General features: G+C 37.6%; 1 protein-coding gene across 5 annotated transcripts in view; it reads right to left on the bottom strand.

The window, feature by feature from the left end:
• Positions 1 to 17,191, bottom strand: part of CTNND2 (catenin delta 2) — a 637,790-nt gene that overhangs the window by 212,756 nt on the left and 407,843 nt on the right. For all 5 annotated transcript variants that reach the window (XM_066559759.1, XM_066559767.1, XM_066559780.1 and 2 more), the window contains one exon: positions 14,131 to 14,383. In XM_066559759.1, coding sequence (XP_066415856.1) covers positions 14,131 to 14,383 — 253 coding nt within the window. The remainder of the gene's footprint in view (positions 1 to 14,130; positions 14,384 to 17,191) is intronic.

Genomic DNA, 17,191 nt, shown 5'->3' with positions numbered 1-17,191 from the left:
TTGATTTACACAAGGAATTTCAGCAGCAGCCAAGGAGATTCCACTCACGCTGTTCTGATCCTGTTTCTTATAAACCAAAGTAATCTCACACGTCTTTGAATAAAAATCACACCCTGCTCCTGTGCTCCATCTCCTCACCTACACACACATGCTGTCAGCATACAGATTCAAGCCAGACAAACATGGATTATGGTTTCTACATATGCATACATACTACATATATAAATTGTATTTATTCTATATATAGAAAGACTGAAGTTTCCAGAGGAGCTCTTCCACTGTCCTGTTGTTGCTAAAAATCCTGTGCTCTGTGCTTTCTCTTTTCAAGACATTCCAAGGCCAGCACATGGTCAAGCCAAAAGCCCTACTTAATACTACATACAGAGATAAATACACAAAAATAAATATATGTATATATAATAAGCTAAGAATAGCAAATGCCACTTGTGGAGTAGTAAAGGAAACAGATTTTTTTTTCCAAGTTAGTTACCCAGACTTAATAGTCATGCAGTTAAATTGCTACTCTCCTTCAAAGATGTGGGTTTTTCATTCCAGCAATCAAGCTTTCAAAGCAATTTTGATTTTTACAAGATGGTATCATGAGACTGTTGAATACAGTTGGGTACATTTTCCACATAGTTTTCTTAGATGTCCAAGGTCCTTGAGAGTTTTGCCCTTCACTGCAGTCTTTGAAAAGCTCCTTTAACAACAACCTTGAGCATGTATTTGCCCACATTTTCCAAAAATATTTTTGCAATTTTCACACGGCATCCTTCCTACAGGCTTTCACAGCAGACCCGTCCAGAAAGAAGCTACCAATTCTTAATCCTTGGCATAACTAAACAATTTAACTGTTCTTGTTTTTAATCCTGCCTTTCTTTCTCTTGTTCTTCATCATTCCAGCTTTTCACATCTCATTTCAAATTGAACATGAGCTTTTTGGAACTGAACATGTACAGCAAAATGAAACCACTGGACCATTTAAATGCTGGCAAGATGTGCAGAAACAGTGGCATCAACCCATATTTTTACTTTTGGTTTGCATATTAAAAGGGGATGCTGGCCAGTAATTCTCCAGGCACTTTTCACAGCCTCCATTCCAACTTGCATCTTCTCAAGAGAGTTGCATCACTATCACTATCACAGGCACATATTGAGAGAGATACATAAATCTTCACACCAGTCTCCTTTTCAATGGGATCCTAAGAGAATTCAGTATTACAAAGCCTAAATTTTACATGGGTGTGGGGAGAATAAGGAAGAAAATGTTCTTTGCCAAAATGTTCTTTCCCCAAGGTAAAAGAAACAAAGGCAGAGATCATATTTTTTAAAATATTACAACACTCATGTAAAAGCAGCCATCTCTCTTCTCTCTGAACTTTCTAAACACTCAATCAGTCTTTAAATTCCCAGAAAACATAAAAGCTACATTTATTAATATTACCTTTAATTCTTTTTTCCTGGCTTTTATTTCAAAAGAGCATTACTTTTTTCTGAGTTTTCTAAACAAAACCAAACTCCAGTATATGAAAGTATCACTTGCTCTATTAAAAGTTTATTTGCTTTACTTTTTTGCCACTGAAAGTTTGGTCTTTAGGCCTTACAAGAAAATCTAAAACATGTCTCTCCAAAAGTTTAAATTTTTTAAGCAGGATGCATGACATCCCAACTGAAACAAAATTCTTCAGAGAGATGATGACAGTGAAAAATACTGCTCTTGTTACACTGACATCTTACAATTTGAGTGATAAGTTATTAGACAGGTAATATCCAAGAAGTGTTATCTTCTTGTTTAAATCAAGAAGCTTTATTCATCTGAAAGTATGAAAAAAACCCCACCCCTGAACTGCTTCTAGCTGCTGTGAACTTGCTGAGACTCAGCTGTTGCACATAAGAGAGGTACAGGGAAATTAGAAGACCATTTTAAAGGAAACAGGATGAAAATGTTTTCTCCATATATTTCTCATTGCACATATTTTGTGAACTTGACAACAATGCCTTTTAAACATTTTCTCCCCCACATACAAGATTCACGAAGTGGAGAACAATATACTGATAAAACTCCAGACTCTGCTTGTACTGTGAACAAATGCTGAACTCCAAACTATCATCACGAAATTCTCAAACCTCACTAGTTTACACTGTAATCTAACAGAATGTCACATGACAGTTTTATCCTCTTATACACTTTTTTTTATCAAAAACTAAAAAATTGCCTCTTAACCACTGATGATCAAAACTCATGGTCAATATTCCAGTAGAATAGAAGTTTCTTTGAATTGTTGCACTTATTCCATTCAAAGTCATGTTACAAAGTAAATGAATTTCCTCTTTGAAAACACTGCAGGATTTAGCTTATATTGCTTATATTCAGCACAACTGGGAGCACCATAAGTTTAGCTTTCCCAAGAAGCCTGCAACAGCAAGGAACTAATTCAACACCACATGCAGAGAATTGCATTTTCCAAAGAAGTTTAAAATGTTAGAGACGTGAGCTCATAAATAGTTTTTCTTTAAAATGTTTCTGAAAAGAAACTTTGTGCATTTAATGATCCTTCAGGCTATGCTGAAGTTCTCAATACAAGTGTAGCAGGCTACCTTCACTATTCTGCATGTCTCAGCTGTCACCTACCAGCTCTATCACTTCTCTGCCATTCATTCTATTCTTAATTGTATAGAGGCAAAATAAATAAATAGTGCTCTGAAATAAATTTTAGTGAGATTGATACATTTTTTCCCAACAAACTCTCTTTTGAAGGAAACCAGCTCCATCAGTTCTTCCCTTCACCCTTCCAAAACGCCTTTTTTTTTTCCTTTTAGCAATGAAGTGTATACTGTTTCTCATCAGATGTTCTTGGAAAACAGTTGAGAAGCTAATGACTCCTACCCCATTCTTAGTGCTAACTACAAAAAAATAATTAACAAAAAAAGTCCACAATACAAACACTGAAACATAATGAAACTTAGTCATGTTTAATATTAATAAATAATAAAGTCTAAACAAAAATCTGATTTTATTTAAGAACAACAATAGCAAAGAAGATGTAAGTTTGGTATCAGATAGTTTTATGTTGGTGAATATGAAATGAAACAGGAATAAGGCTTCTGCATTCACACTGCAGTTATTAAGTTATTCTGAGAAGCTGTCTGCATTATTCTTATGAGGCAAATCTGGCTTAGTAATAAACCTACTGTGGATTAGGAACTATTAGGCTCAGTTTCACTGCACCCATGTGTACAACTGAAATGATTACACGCATACAGGAGGTGATAAACAGGCTTCTCAATGAAAGTATTTCCACTTAGCTGACTTGAAAATTGATCAGCTCAAACTCATAACTGGAAAGGAAAAGGTGGAGAGGTGTTCAGTGTGCATTTCTCCTGAATTTCTCTGTGAAAGTCATGCACACACACTTTTGAATGAGAAAATTTCATGCAGGCCATTTTCCCCTGTGCAAAAGCAGCCCCTTCCTCCTGTGAAGCATAACCAAATTGCTCTAAGGTCTCTCTTATCAGACCCAAGAACTGGTCACTCACATTAACTGAAATTATATAATCTTACATACTTCAAATGAAGCTTTTGTGCAACACTTATCTACAGTTTTGTTTTTGTGGTTTTGGTTTTGTTTTTTTTTTTAGGGGAGATTCTGGTGTGTAAATCATGCAGCAGCAGAAAGGTAACAGATGGTTGCTGGAGCCACGCCACAGAAAAAGCAGTGGCTGACAGGATTTGTTATCCCTTCACAGCTGCAGATAAAACCTTGACAGTTTGGGATAAAATTTCATTTAAAAAAATGTAGCTGCTGACAAATGAAAAAACATCCACCAGAAAAGACTATGCAAAGAAGATTTCATCCTGCAGAGATGATTTCATGCATTTAAGAGAACTTCAAAATACATGAGAGAGGAAATGCCTTGCTGAAACAGAGGTTCTGCGATTTGGCCAATCATGGCAAACTCAGGTAAAGGCACAAGAGAAATCAAATGCCTTTTTCCCATTTCTTCCTGAAAAAGATAACAGCAAAACATCTAAAAGATCCCCCTGTGTGTCCATTTGTGTGCAGCAAGAGCTTTACAAGACATTTGACAACTATTCTCATGCAGAAAAATGTCAAGCTTTCTTTATAAAAAGGTATTGGACAGAATCAGAACTATACAGAAACTTAAAAAAGTGTCAAAAGGGTAAGCCCTTAAAAGTCAATTTCTTGTAGGATGAAAACAAATTCCTTTTATTTTAAGGCCATAAATCTAGCTATGGTGTAATGTAATTCATACTATGTATGTAATTACAGGATCATTTCACCAAAAAAAGAGGCTGCTTTTCTCCGTGAATCCTTGGACGTGAACTACAACTGACTAAAACAGTTCAAATATTTTGTGTTTTCAGCTGCAGTAAACTTCACTGGCAGCAAACCCTCTGTTGTGAGCAGGCCTGGACATCCTGGCTCTCTGCAAGCAGGGAACTCCTGCTTCAATCCTCAGCTCCAGGTTCTGAACCAGAATGGGCATGGCAGCAACATCACACAGCTAACAGGAAAGTACCAACACCTCTGAAAAACAAACACCCCTGGGTTGCTCCAGGCTCAGCCTTTGCCTAGACTCCTAGCAGTCATCTCCTGGTCAAGAAAAGGCACCACTTTTCACACTAGCAACAAGAGCTGGAGTAAGTGAGGCTGATGGATCAGCACAGATTCTGAGAGAGAGTCATAATGAAATATTACACAGCCCCGGCTAATGGGAAAGTAATGGAGCTGCTTTTACTAACCTGTTACACCTGTGTTGTCTGTACTCATTCCTCTCACCAACACACACACACAACCACTCTTCTTAAGCTGCAGCTATTAGGCCCAAACTTTCAAACCAAGTTTTTACACTCAAGATGCTCAAATTCAGGTAGGTTCAGAAAGAAATTATTTTCAGAAAGAAAAACACAGCATCAAACAGAATAAAACCAAAAATCAGCCCTCCTCTTCAAAAAGAAATCTATGAAATAAATACATCATGTCCTCACACAGAATGAAAAGATTATCAAGGATAATCGATAACTTGAAACAATTTCTAAAGAGCAAAAAACTATATTAATATACTTTCCTTAAGCCTGTGTAGCTTTTGGTCATTTCCTGACATAAATTATTTGTCTTGGGACAGAGCTCTTCCTTCTCCACATTTTTACCTTTGGTATGTTCAGGAAACCTAGATATCTCACTCTTAGCCCTCCTTTGGGCTAAGAAAACCTGACCATTTCATTCCAGGTCTTCAGCTATCCAGAAGCTGTTCAGGTATCCAGATCTTTCCACATAATTAAACAGTGAAGACAAACATGACCCCCAAATTTTTAATGGCAAGCTAAGCAGCAAGTGGTCCCACTGATGCTGCAGTGGCTTAAAGAACTAACCAACCAAAACCAAACAAGTAAAAACCCCAAATGTTTCACAGTAAGTCCAGAGACTAGGAGTTTCCCTGGCAACAATGGCTGCAGTTTTCTATGGGATCAGTGCTATCTTTAGCTTCCTAGGAAACCGATTGCCTAATGCTAAGAACTGGGGTGAATCTGTGAACCTCACTTGTTCACTGAGCTCCTGGAGTGGGGCAGTGGAGTGGGCAGAGAAAGAACAATCTAATTGAAGCTGGTGGAGATCACCAGGGAACAGTGATGCACCAGAGAAATAAAAGCTGGAGTCTGGACTTCACATCAGGCTCTGATCCCAAAAGAGGGATATGAAGATGGTGAAGGGCCTTGAGGGGAAGCCATATGAGGAATGGCCAAGGTCACTTGATCTCCTCAGCCTGGAGAAGACTGAGCTGAGACCTCATTGCTGTTACAACTTCTTCATGACAGGAAGAAGAGGGGCAGACACTGATCTCTACTCTGTGGTGACCAGTGACAGGACCCAAGAGAATGGCCTGAGTTGTGTCAGAGAAGGTTTAGTTTTGGTATCAGGAGAAGGTTCTTCATCCAGAGGTTGGGCACTGGAACAGGCTCCACAGGGACCTTCACAGGTCACAGCACCAAGCCTGACAGAGCTCAAGAAGCATTTGTACAATTCTTTCAGGCACAGGGTGCCACTCCCTGTGCAGGGACCATTCTATGATCATTCGATGATCCTTACGGGCCCCTTCTGACTCAGAACATTCTGAGTTTTTGTGATCTTGAGTGAGCTAGCAGAGATAGATCTATTACCATCTAGCATTTTAAATCTACATAGAGCTGAAGTTCTTAAAGTCAAGTTTTTAGTTTATAAAAGCTAAAATGTTCTGCTAGAAACTAATAAAAGTTGTTGACCATTCTTTCTCTTTAAACATTTTAGCTCTGCACTACAGTAGAGATTTTTTTTTAGCAAAGAATTGATATTATTTTCTTGCAGAATGTTCTGCACTCTCAATGTTAGCTCTTGTTTCCTGCTTATAAAACAGCTATGGTATATGACACTGAGGTCGAGGTTCTGAAATCTGCATGGCAATTTATCTCACGATCGAGGATGACTTTCAGTCGCTTTTTTTAAAGAAAAAATTGAGACAATGCATCCTGATCTTCTATCACTTCTTTAAATTTCCCCCCATTCATCTTCTCCATCTATTTCCCTCATCTTGTTCCCATTGTATTTCCCATGAGAGTAAAAGCAAGATTATCCTTTGATGCACCTTAAAAATTTAACTTATTCTCAATGTCCCTGTAAAAAGTAAGATCATTATTATCCATTTGGCTGATGAGTTGTCCAAGATCTATTACTGAGAAGCCTCTTATGTGGTTTATCTTGCCAGAAGATCATAACAGCTTACATGAGCCCAGTAAAGCCTGAAAGTATGATTCTTTTCCTTGTTTTTAATGTCTGGTTGGAAAATATACTTACAATATTTCCTGGCTCTTACAGTCTGTCATCACAGAAAGGCACCACACAGATTTTGCATCTGTCAAAGTTTGCAAATGAGCCACAGGATGCTGAGCAACACGTGTGGCAAACAAAGGCAGAAACTGCACTGAAACATATATTTGCCGTTAGAAGCTCAGTAATGCCATGCAAAAACCAGAAATGAGCTATGAACAGTTTGAAGTACTGTCCATTGGTTTCTTCTTGGATGAATGAGGCCATTAAAATACACAACAGATGAAGAGAGAAAGAGAGGGAAGTGCTTTGTTGCTGCTCTTCAAGTGGCAGTCCGGCACTGGGGAGGAAGGGAGGTTAGAAATAACAAAACTTCAAAAAGGAAACATCAGTCTTATCTCCCCTGAGCTATGAGAAGTGCATTTACCACTCTACTGGCTCTCCTGCCAGCATCCTCCTGAACACCCTGCCTCAGTCACAAGTACCTAAGGAGCCTTTTGCTTCTCTCCCTTCAGCATAATGGAAAGGAATTACTTCCTGGTAGAAGGAGAGGACTGGAAGAGCTAAACCTGCAGATCAAAACAAGACACAAGGTATCATCTCTCTCAAAATTATACCCTGCTGCTAAATAACCTGACAAATAGAATGGCTACACATAACCTCTTCTACCCTGCTCATAGGTTAGGAACTGTAAGTTCTCCTGGACATACTCATTATTCAAAATTCATGGACCAGCACCATCCATCTTACTGCAATATCCTGAAAGCACGATGTTCTGTGAGCACAACAGAGCAATTTTCTAATGATAGGATTGGATTTCTTGAAAGACAGGATCGTAACATTACTGAGTGGCTTCATGCATTGTCAGTAAAATGGTACCAGTCAAAAAGGAGAGAAAGAGGGTAGTAAGTACTTCATCAGCTAAAAGGAGTCACTTAATTCCTGTAGTTCTAAATAGATATTTTAAAATTTTCTGTTTCTTTGGTTCAGTTTGGTTGGTTTTTTTTTTTTACTACCAAGCATTTACCCTAGAGAAAGAAGGTTGCTAAATAATATAGGGCAAATTCCAGTGAGGAAAAAATAGCAAATACAGGTGGATAATTCTGTACATACAGAATTGCATTTGCTGTGCTGTAAGATGGTTCCACCTGTGCCCAACGCCTCCCACCTCCTCAGCCATTTATAAACCACATCAGTGTAAACAGTGGAAAGACAGGAACTGTTGGCACCTACCACAATGTGCTCAAATACAGACAAAAATAAAATTTACAAGTTCTGGATATCAATTCTTTACCTCACCATAAGTTCACACTTGCAAGGACAAGTTAGATGCTTGTTTATTTTGCTATGCTCAAGCTGGAACTAAATACTCACTGGGAAAATCTTTCCCAGACAAAGTTTCCAGCTAGGTCCCAAAATCCCAAATTAACAGACTGTAGGATAGTCTATGGATTCCATCCCCATCTATTTTAAGGAAGCAAGATTCATCCTTAATTATCTTCATCAGGAAAGGAAAACAGATTGCTGTTTATTTTCTTATAGCTGCTATGCTTTTTAAAAACTAACTTGTGCACTAAGTCAAAATTCCCACCTTTAATGTAGAAGAGATCTTTATGAAGAATTGCAATGTGCTCCAGACTTGCTATTCTTGAACTGGGTGTATCTTTGTGCTGTTAAGACTCTTCAAATTTATTCTTCTGGGGTCAGTTTGTCATACTGAGGAGGAGTATTGATTAAAACCTGAGAGACTGTATGATTTCTGTGTAAGGAAAGTAAACCTGGTATTTCCTTCCTGTATGAAAGAAATACTTAAACACAGACCCATGAAATGAGCACTTTCAAACACCGTCTGGTTGGTCCTACCAATACAAGGGGCCTGGCCTGAGTAAATCTGATACAAAAAAACCTCCCAAAACTGATGGTGTTCACAGGACCTAGAAAGTTGAAACATTTGCTTCTAGAGACAAGCCTACACTGCCAAACTTTACATTATCTGATTCGCTAAAAGTGTGTTTCCCATGGCTGTCCTACTACCATCACCTCTGGAGAAACCTTCCCCTTTACCCTTAATTTCAGGTAAGGGTAAGAGGGACCAATTAAGAGAAAAGGAGAGCTGCCTATCATGCCTTGTGTCACATAAAAGCAGGAAGAGTATCTGTAAGCGCTGTTCCGTCTCATCCAGACTGGGAATGAACTCCAGTCTTCTACACTTTGCATTAGAGAGTTAGGCCAGAAACTCACCAATGCAACCACCAGTCCCTTGGGATTCTGAAAACTCCAGCCAGTGTCTCAGGCCTGAAAACAGCAGTGTTGTACAGTGCTGCCACGAGCTATACCACAGTCATAGCAATGCCTTCCATCTCACCAGAAGTTTCTTTCTGAAAGTGACAACCCTTCCCAAAGAACCTACTAGAAACGTTCCCACCAAGATTGCCAACGTCCCACCCGTGCAGGATTATACTGTTATGTTCTTAATTCTTTAGCCTCTCAGAGTGCCTGGCTTCTATTCAGACTTACAGCAGACTAAAACTATTAATACCAAGACAATCCTTGTAACAAAGTGAGATTAAGTATTTGGAGAAGACTCCTGCAGAAACATTTAACAGGCCATGCTCCAAACGCTGTGTGCTAATCTCATAAGCAGTTTTAAGGGAGCACAGAAATTAAACTAGAGTTTATTTTACTCCTGTCAATTTTCCTACAGAAAAAGAATGCTCTCTAGCTTGTATTTTGCAAATGAAATATATTTCTGGGGAAAAAAAAAAAAAGAGAAAAAAGATGAGTTTTGAAACTTAACAGTTCACACAAGATGATCTGATCTAATTTATATCCTTTCCTAAGTGAAAAGAAAGCTAGTTTAGAAGTTTAGAAGATAGACAGCACTGTTGTTTTCTGCTTAGGAGGAAATTAAAGTCAGCAGAGGTAATGAAATGAGAAGTTAACTCTGAAAATGCAAAACTGACCAGAAATGTTTCAGAGTATTACTGTTAAATCATGCATCTCCTGGAAAACTTTTGTCTCTGTGCTGACTTACACCCAGTTGTAAAGGTGAGAAATGCTACAAGATAACTGGGGTTTATTTATTTTTTTCTTGTGAAGTTGCAACATGATTCTCTAATGATAATGTTTTTTCTTTTTAAACAAGAGCCAAATCATTATTGCAGTCTGTTCTATAATGAATAATGTACCTTTTACAGTTTCATTCACCAAATTATCCCACTTTTTCTGAATAAATAGTTCTAAAGGTTCTGAAGCACATGGAAAGTGAAGCCATAACGGCAAGTTTTAAGCGCAGATCAGTATAATTCAAGGCAATATGAAAAGGGACAGTGAGCTCTGAAAATCACTTTGGTATCCATGGTGGAGTGTATTCCACACAATTCTTGCTGTTACCTCAGCTTTTTGCCAGCTTCTTTGGAGGAGATGACCCGTGTATTTGTATGTAAATAAAAACAGTTGGGAAGTCACACAACAATGAAGAACACCTTGTGACCGGACACATCAAACCACACAGCTTGAGTTCATAAACCAGCAAAACCACTGCAATCACAAAACCCCACTGGTATGTATTTAAATGGAGGAGATGAAAATGTTCTATTTTCATCTGTTGTGTAGCAAGCGTAACTTAGCCACAGTGGTACATGTACACAGCTTCTTACTAGATTAAAACTTCAAAATTTAACTAATTTATACACATTTGGCAAGTTTGGAATTTGTAATTAAATCCAGAAGGCACACATACTGAATACTGGATCCCAACATTTCTAAGATTCCCCAGTTTTCTTAAAATTTAGAAACAGACAAAATAAAACTGAAAAATAAAATAATAGTAAAATAATTACAATAATAATAAGTATACACAAGTCACAGATAACTTGTTGGTGCCAAGAGAAAGATTAATCTTCCTTCATGAAAGTAGGCTGGAAAATACCACATTAACATGTATTTCTGATACCTTAAAAAACTCAAGACTTCTCTCAATCACAGTTCAGAAGAAATGAAATAATTATAAAACAAATATTGTGTTATTTCCCTCCTTATACCACATCTTCATATAAGAAATTATGGCATGAAACAGTTGATATCACAGCCCTAGCACATATTTCTTTTCCTTTTTGTTTTTATATGAAGGAAACATAAAAGAATGCTCTGAAAAATCAATCTGCAATGACAGGAACTTTTCCATTTCCCATATGCAGACCTTCAGTATTATTTCTGACAGTGATATGGGACTTATTTCCTTTTCAAACAGCAAAGCCTCACTCTCCAACTGGATAGATGTGTAAAGTTTTTACTATCTGTCTATAAACGTCTATGAGTTAAGTCTACCTGCATAAATTAAAAATTATCCCCTGCCACAAACTTGATTGTAAACATCTTAATACCCTTTTTTTTTAAATGTTTTTGTCCTAAACTTTAACTTAATGAACACTGAACTGCATTTTATGACAGCTAGATGATTCAGAACAGATGTTGAGCTAAAATTTCATTTGTCAAATGTCAGCTCAGAACACGTATTTAAACTTAGAAGTATCAGTAAGACAAACTACATCGTGAAAACAATGGAAAAAAATGTCAATTACATCAGTGTCTGCCAACCATTTTTCTGGGCCTCCAGACAGAAATTCTGTCTGAATTGAAGATTCCAGAAAATTATGTTCAATTTTAGGAATGCTAATTGCTTATAAGGGTTGAGTACTATCTCTTCTGGATATCTAGATTTTCATCTTGAGCTGAATGATACATAGGTTAATCAAAAGCCTACACGTAGCGTGCTTTTGTCTTGCAGATTTTCCTCTGCCACTGAGCATTTTTTTGGACCTCTGGTTGGACAGGTAGGTTTGGTGTCTGAAAATGAAGCCTACTATTGCCCTCTACAACTTGCGACAGTCAGAAAATACTCTGACTGGTAGCCAACAAAAGCAGCAACATGTCTGTAAGGACACTTGTGACTTATCAGCTCACAAAGTGCAGCTGCTGACCAACCTGTGGACTTTTTTCTTGCTGTGTAAGACATAAATGGTAACCCTCTGGGGCATACAGCACAACTCAACACAGCCACTGAAAACCTGTATTGCATTTGGGTCATCTTCCTTTTCCTGACTATATCTCCCACATTCTACCCAAAGTAATTTCAATTCCATAGTATTTTTTAAGGTATCTGAAAAGTCTTTCATTTTATCACTTCCACACTTATCATATATGGGCATTTTTGTAATCTATTCATATAAATCAATATGTTAAAAGCATTCTGATTGCTTTTGTTACTTCTTTTCCCAACTCCTTTCAAATCTTCAATATCTTTCCAATAGCTGAATGATCAGCAACTGCTGTAGGCCACAGACAGTTTCACAAGTCAGTCTGCCTCAGTGGAGTATGGTTTCTGTGGATTAAGGCATAACATAATCAAGTGTGTTTCTGACATTTCTTTATCAGAATTATTCAAACCAACACACAAAGGTAGAAATACTAATATATGCCACACACAGCCTAGGATCAAAGAAATGAAATCAAGAGTAATGCAAACCCATTTACAAAAGTTTTGTACAAATTTTCAACCCATCTAACAGTAATCAGTAATAATATTTAATGATCCCCTCCAAAGGGTTTATGGAGTTCATTTTATACCTAGTTGCTTCTTCGCTCCTATTTTACCTCCAGAAATCAATACTCATGAATGTACAAATGGCATGATAAGGAAGAACCAAAAAAGAAGCAAATGAAAAATACTAGCACATATTCTATACATTAACAGTTGCAAAGTGATAACAAAGGACTCGAACAGAAATAGCCTCTTCTTAAAAAGGCATTATGTTTAAGCCCTGTAGAGATACTGTAAGTATGTCTTTCCTGTTTAGAGGGAATAGCATTTTCAACACCATCATGCTTCTCCTGAGAACATTTCATATAGATTACAGTCATTTCTCATCTGGTCTAGTGCTCTCCTAATCTAAGTTGCCTTAACTTTCAACATAACACAATTACAAAGCAAAGCTCTTTTTTATACATGGGCTCTTACATTCTGGAATAGAAATATAATACCACCATTTCAGAAAAATACCTTTCCCCTCTTGTTACTAATGTTTGCTTTGGCACAGGGGGAAGAAAGGAAGCAATTATTTTTTTTCATATTTCTCCAGTTAAAGATAAGAGGGAAAAAAAAAAGCTTGAAGACAGAAGTGTTCTCAACAAGTAAAACCCTGCAAGCAGTGATGTTTCTGATGTGCTGCAAAATGTTATCTGCTGTTCTGTTCCTGGGTGGAGAGACAGAAAGAATTGCTACTGCTAAACAAGTAAAGAATAAGTTTATGAATTTATTTTTTTAGATTTTGTGAAAGAAGTTTCTTCAAATTGTTACTTAAAAACCACCAGCATTTTTGTTGCAGGCAAACTTTTGGACTCTTCTATCATTAAATTATGCATTACAACAAACAAATAAATCACACCATCTGCCAAAGAAAAACATTGGTATAAACTAACACTTTCAACAAGTTTAAACTCAAGTTACTAGAGGGAATTGTTTTCTTTTCCCTCAGAAAACGGAACAGAATCACAAAGTGCATTGAGGATTCCAGCTAGCACTTCTGTTGCTATTATCATAGAAGTCAAATAATTTCCCAGAAAATTCTCTCTCTAATCTATGTGACTGCTTGGGCTGTAAAGTTTCCTCCTTGCACCTTCCCTAAGTAGATTAGGATGGTCACCAGCGACATTAAAAATTGTGCTAAATATTTGAAAAACATGCACAGCAATAACCATTTCTGCAAAACTGTAATCATACATTCTATTACCACATACTGGCACTGTAAGCCTGTACAACACATGGGATGAAACACAACCCTGGTTACATGTTGTTTTCACATTGTTCAGTCTCACCGCACAACACCCAAATATCCTTTTCTGCAGCATTTTAAACATTACATGTAGACAAATCAAGAACTGCAACAACTTCTGCCCAAGAAGCAACTTGAAAATTCAATCCACAATGGCTACAGAGCCAACAGTTACTCCACTCCTCCCATTTCCAGAGAAAACTACTTTTTTTAAGCTTTTGAGGGGTGGCACTACTGAAAGCAGGCTAAACACACACACATTCAAGACCACACCTATCATTTCATTGCACAGAACAGCTCATGAGAGCTTTCCAAGGTGAAGCATTAGACAATGCTGTCATGCAAACAAAGTCTTTCGTGTACCACCACGGGTGTTTCTTTGATATCCAACAGCAGAAACACGCAAAGCAAACCACAATTACAACCCTCAGCGCGAGCGGGAAATAAAAGACAATGAAGAAGGTTTCACCCACCTGGGGTCTTTCTGAATGCTATCAATGGAAGGTGACCTAGCCAAGGTCCCTTCGGGTGGGATGGCTGGCCCAGATTTGCTGTATGGTGATTCAACAGAAGGACAATACTGCAGCTGTCGGTAGGGGTCTGCGTAATTGGAGGCTGGGCCGGCCGCATAGCTGGCCCTCTGGAAGGTCGCGGTTGCGTTCTGTGTGCCGTGCTGGCTGCCTGTGCGCTGTAAGGGTACGGAGTCGACACCAGGGGAAGATGGGGCTACGACAGGAAAGTAGGGACAAAGTAAAAAATTGAGGACCTGTTCACAGAAATGGTTAACCAGGTCTAGGCAGAGGAAAAAAAAAAACACACACATATAAAACGAGGGTTCAAAAAGAATGAGAAAAAAAACAAACAAAAAGAAACAAGCAACATTGTCATTTTCCAAACCTTAGAAGGAAATAACCATCAAACAAATTTCTAAATGACATGCCAGTTCTGGACTAGAAGACCTTAATTCCAATTAAACAGATTGGAGAGGTATTTTCACTTGGGGTTCTAACTGCGCTAACACGAAAAGAAGTGCAGAAGCAGCATGGGAATATTCAAGCTAAGGTTCACAACCACCACTGAGTGAGGCTTTTGCAGTCCTTACAGGAGTGGAAGTCAGTCAGATCCACCAAGAGGAGAATCAAAGCAGGCTCAAGAGTCCAAAATGAGACAGATGGCTCTCCAGCAGAAGAAATACCCAGCCATCCCAGATTTGTAGCCCTGGTATCCATAAAGCAGGTAAAACCAGACACCTGCTACTGAGAATCACTGCATATGCTTTGTTAACCTATCTCCTGGAAATTCACCTTAAGACTTAGGAGAGTGTTATTGCTAACTCAGTCTGAAATAGAGCTAAGCACAAGGTGACCATGTAGATGTCTTAATGCACATCAGCAGCGGCTGCGCTCATACACCACAGCTCAAGATTAATGCATTACCAGTTCTGAGCAGCTTAACCAATAGCTTTAAACTGGCTTAATGCTTTTGCGACTCAAAAATCTTATTAATCTCTCTTGTAGCCCATTATCTTTCTGTTACAGCACTGGGTAGCAGTCCACTGGATTAAACATGCAGTATTTTTGAACCAAAGTCCAGTTAATGGCAAATGGATTATCACTGTAAGGGCAAGAGGACCAATACCCACATGATCTTTGGCATGGAGACAGACACAAATTAAATGCTGGCTCTGCTCAGAAGAAAATTTGGACTGTTTGAAGTGGCACGTGAACTCATGGTGGTTGCCATTTCTTCCTGTCCCAAGACAACAAGAATACTTTTGCCAAAAGGAGTGGCCTGAGTCCAGGGCTGTTTTTAGCTGGGTCAAATGCATATGCTAAACTGCAGACAAAACCACATACTGAAGAGACAGGTTTTTAGAACAGATTTCCCAATCATTTTTCATTGGCATGCACATTTTTAAAAAAATATTTAATGCATTATACGTTCATGAAAGGGATTGTAAGCATTTTATCTCAAAGTGTCAGCAAATGAAATACAGTGAGCTTTAAATACAATTAACATGGTTTTGTATGACCTTGTACTTCGCAAAATTACAACACCTGAAAATTTTAAACTTATATTGAATTTTTTTACTTATTTTAATTTTTTTTCTTATGGTCCAAAAGTATTTAATTTTACAATAGCAAGTATCATAACTTCATTCCAAACATAAGAAAGTGGGATCACCCACTTATCTATTACTCCATCCCTGGAAGTGCTCAAGGTCAGGTTGGATGGAGCTTGAGCAACCTGATCTAGCTGAAAGAGTCCCTGCTCACTGCAGGAGGGGGCTGAAACTGGATGACCCTAAAGGTCCCTTCCAACCCAAACCACTCTATGATTCTATAATCACATTTACTCACATATATAGTAACATTTTACATGTATTGTTTTGGTTAAATTACTAGTGTGTAAATATAAACATATAAATATATAAATATATATATATATACCTCCATAAGAAATGAGTAATTAAGACACACAGACTTTTTCATAAAACTGCATCAGTTCAAATATATTAACAGTATCAACATATTTACACATCCCATGCACAAATCATGCTAAATTCAGTGTTAGAAAGAAAGACAAACATAACATTTTAACAGAAAATACAGAGTTCAAAACCAAAATCAGGTGCCTTGTAAGAAAAAGAGTAATAAAACAAGTTAGAGAAAATACTAGAAATATTTTCAAGTGAAAAAGAGAAAATGTAATTGTGTACTGACATAGCATACTCTTAAGCACTGTCATTCCATAGAATATGCTAGCACCTTTTGACAAATTGTATGGGGAATTGCAAAAAACTCTACACCAATACTGCTGAAAACAAGAACTTCATTGTAATGTTTATTGCTTTGCAAAATATTCCACTGTATTTCCTTCATCTTCTTTGCAAGACAGTTCAATGAAAATCATGTTTGTTTTTAAATTATTTGAAAAGTTTTCTTTGTATTTTCTCCTTTGTCTTGTTATCAAAATAGGTATTTATATAAACTGAAACTGGCTGTCATCCTAACACCTACAAGCTTATCAAGTCACTCTGATTCATTTCTCAAATTACCTTCCTAGTAGACTGCTACTTCCTTTTGAATTTTATCACTATGAACACAGAAATGCCACATTCAAAATATGAGAATGAGACAAATCTATGACTTAAAACATTCACAATTGTGTTTATTTGAACTGTGTTACCCAGATCAATTAAAACAAAAACAAAAAACCCAAACAACTACACATTAGAAAAACTTCTACCTCTAACTTGACTACATCCACTGTCATTGACTGCACATGGGTTATGCTTTAGCAGACATTTTTACAAAAATAAGTGTATCTAAAACTGAAGAAAATCATCTTCTACAATATACTTCCCTTGCTTAAACAAAACCCTTTGGCAGCCAAACCTACTGAGTGAACTGTGGCTCTTTTAGGCTATGGCAAACTATTGAGATCTCCCCTCTATTTAGCTATTCAAACAGCAAAGCCAGAGTGATTATGTCTAATGAAACAGATTTAGAAGTTGATTTCCTCACCCAGCAC

Source organism: Molothrus aeneus, chromosome 1 (assembly GCF_037042795.1).
Source record: "Molothrus aeneus isolate 106 chromosome 1, BPBGC_Maene_1.0, whole genome shotgun sequence".
Taxonomy (NCBI): domain Eukaryota; kingdom Metazoa; phylum Chordata; class Aves; order Passeriformes; family Icteridae; genus Molothrus; species Molothrus aeneus.
The sequence above is the reverse complement of the archived record's forward strand: the minus strand, read 5'-3'. Positions and strand labels throughout refer to the sequence as shown.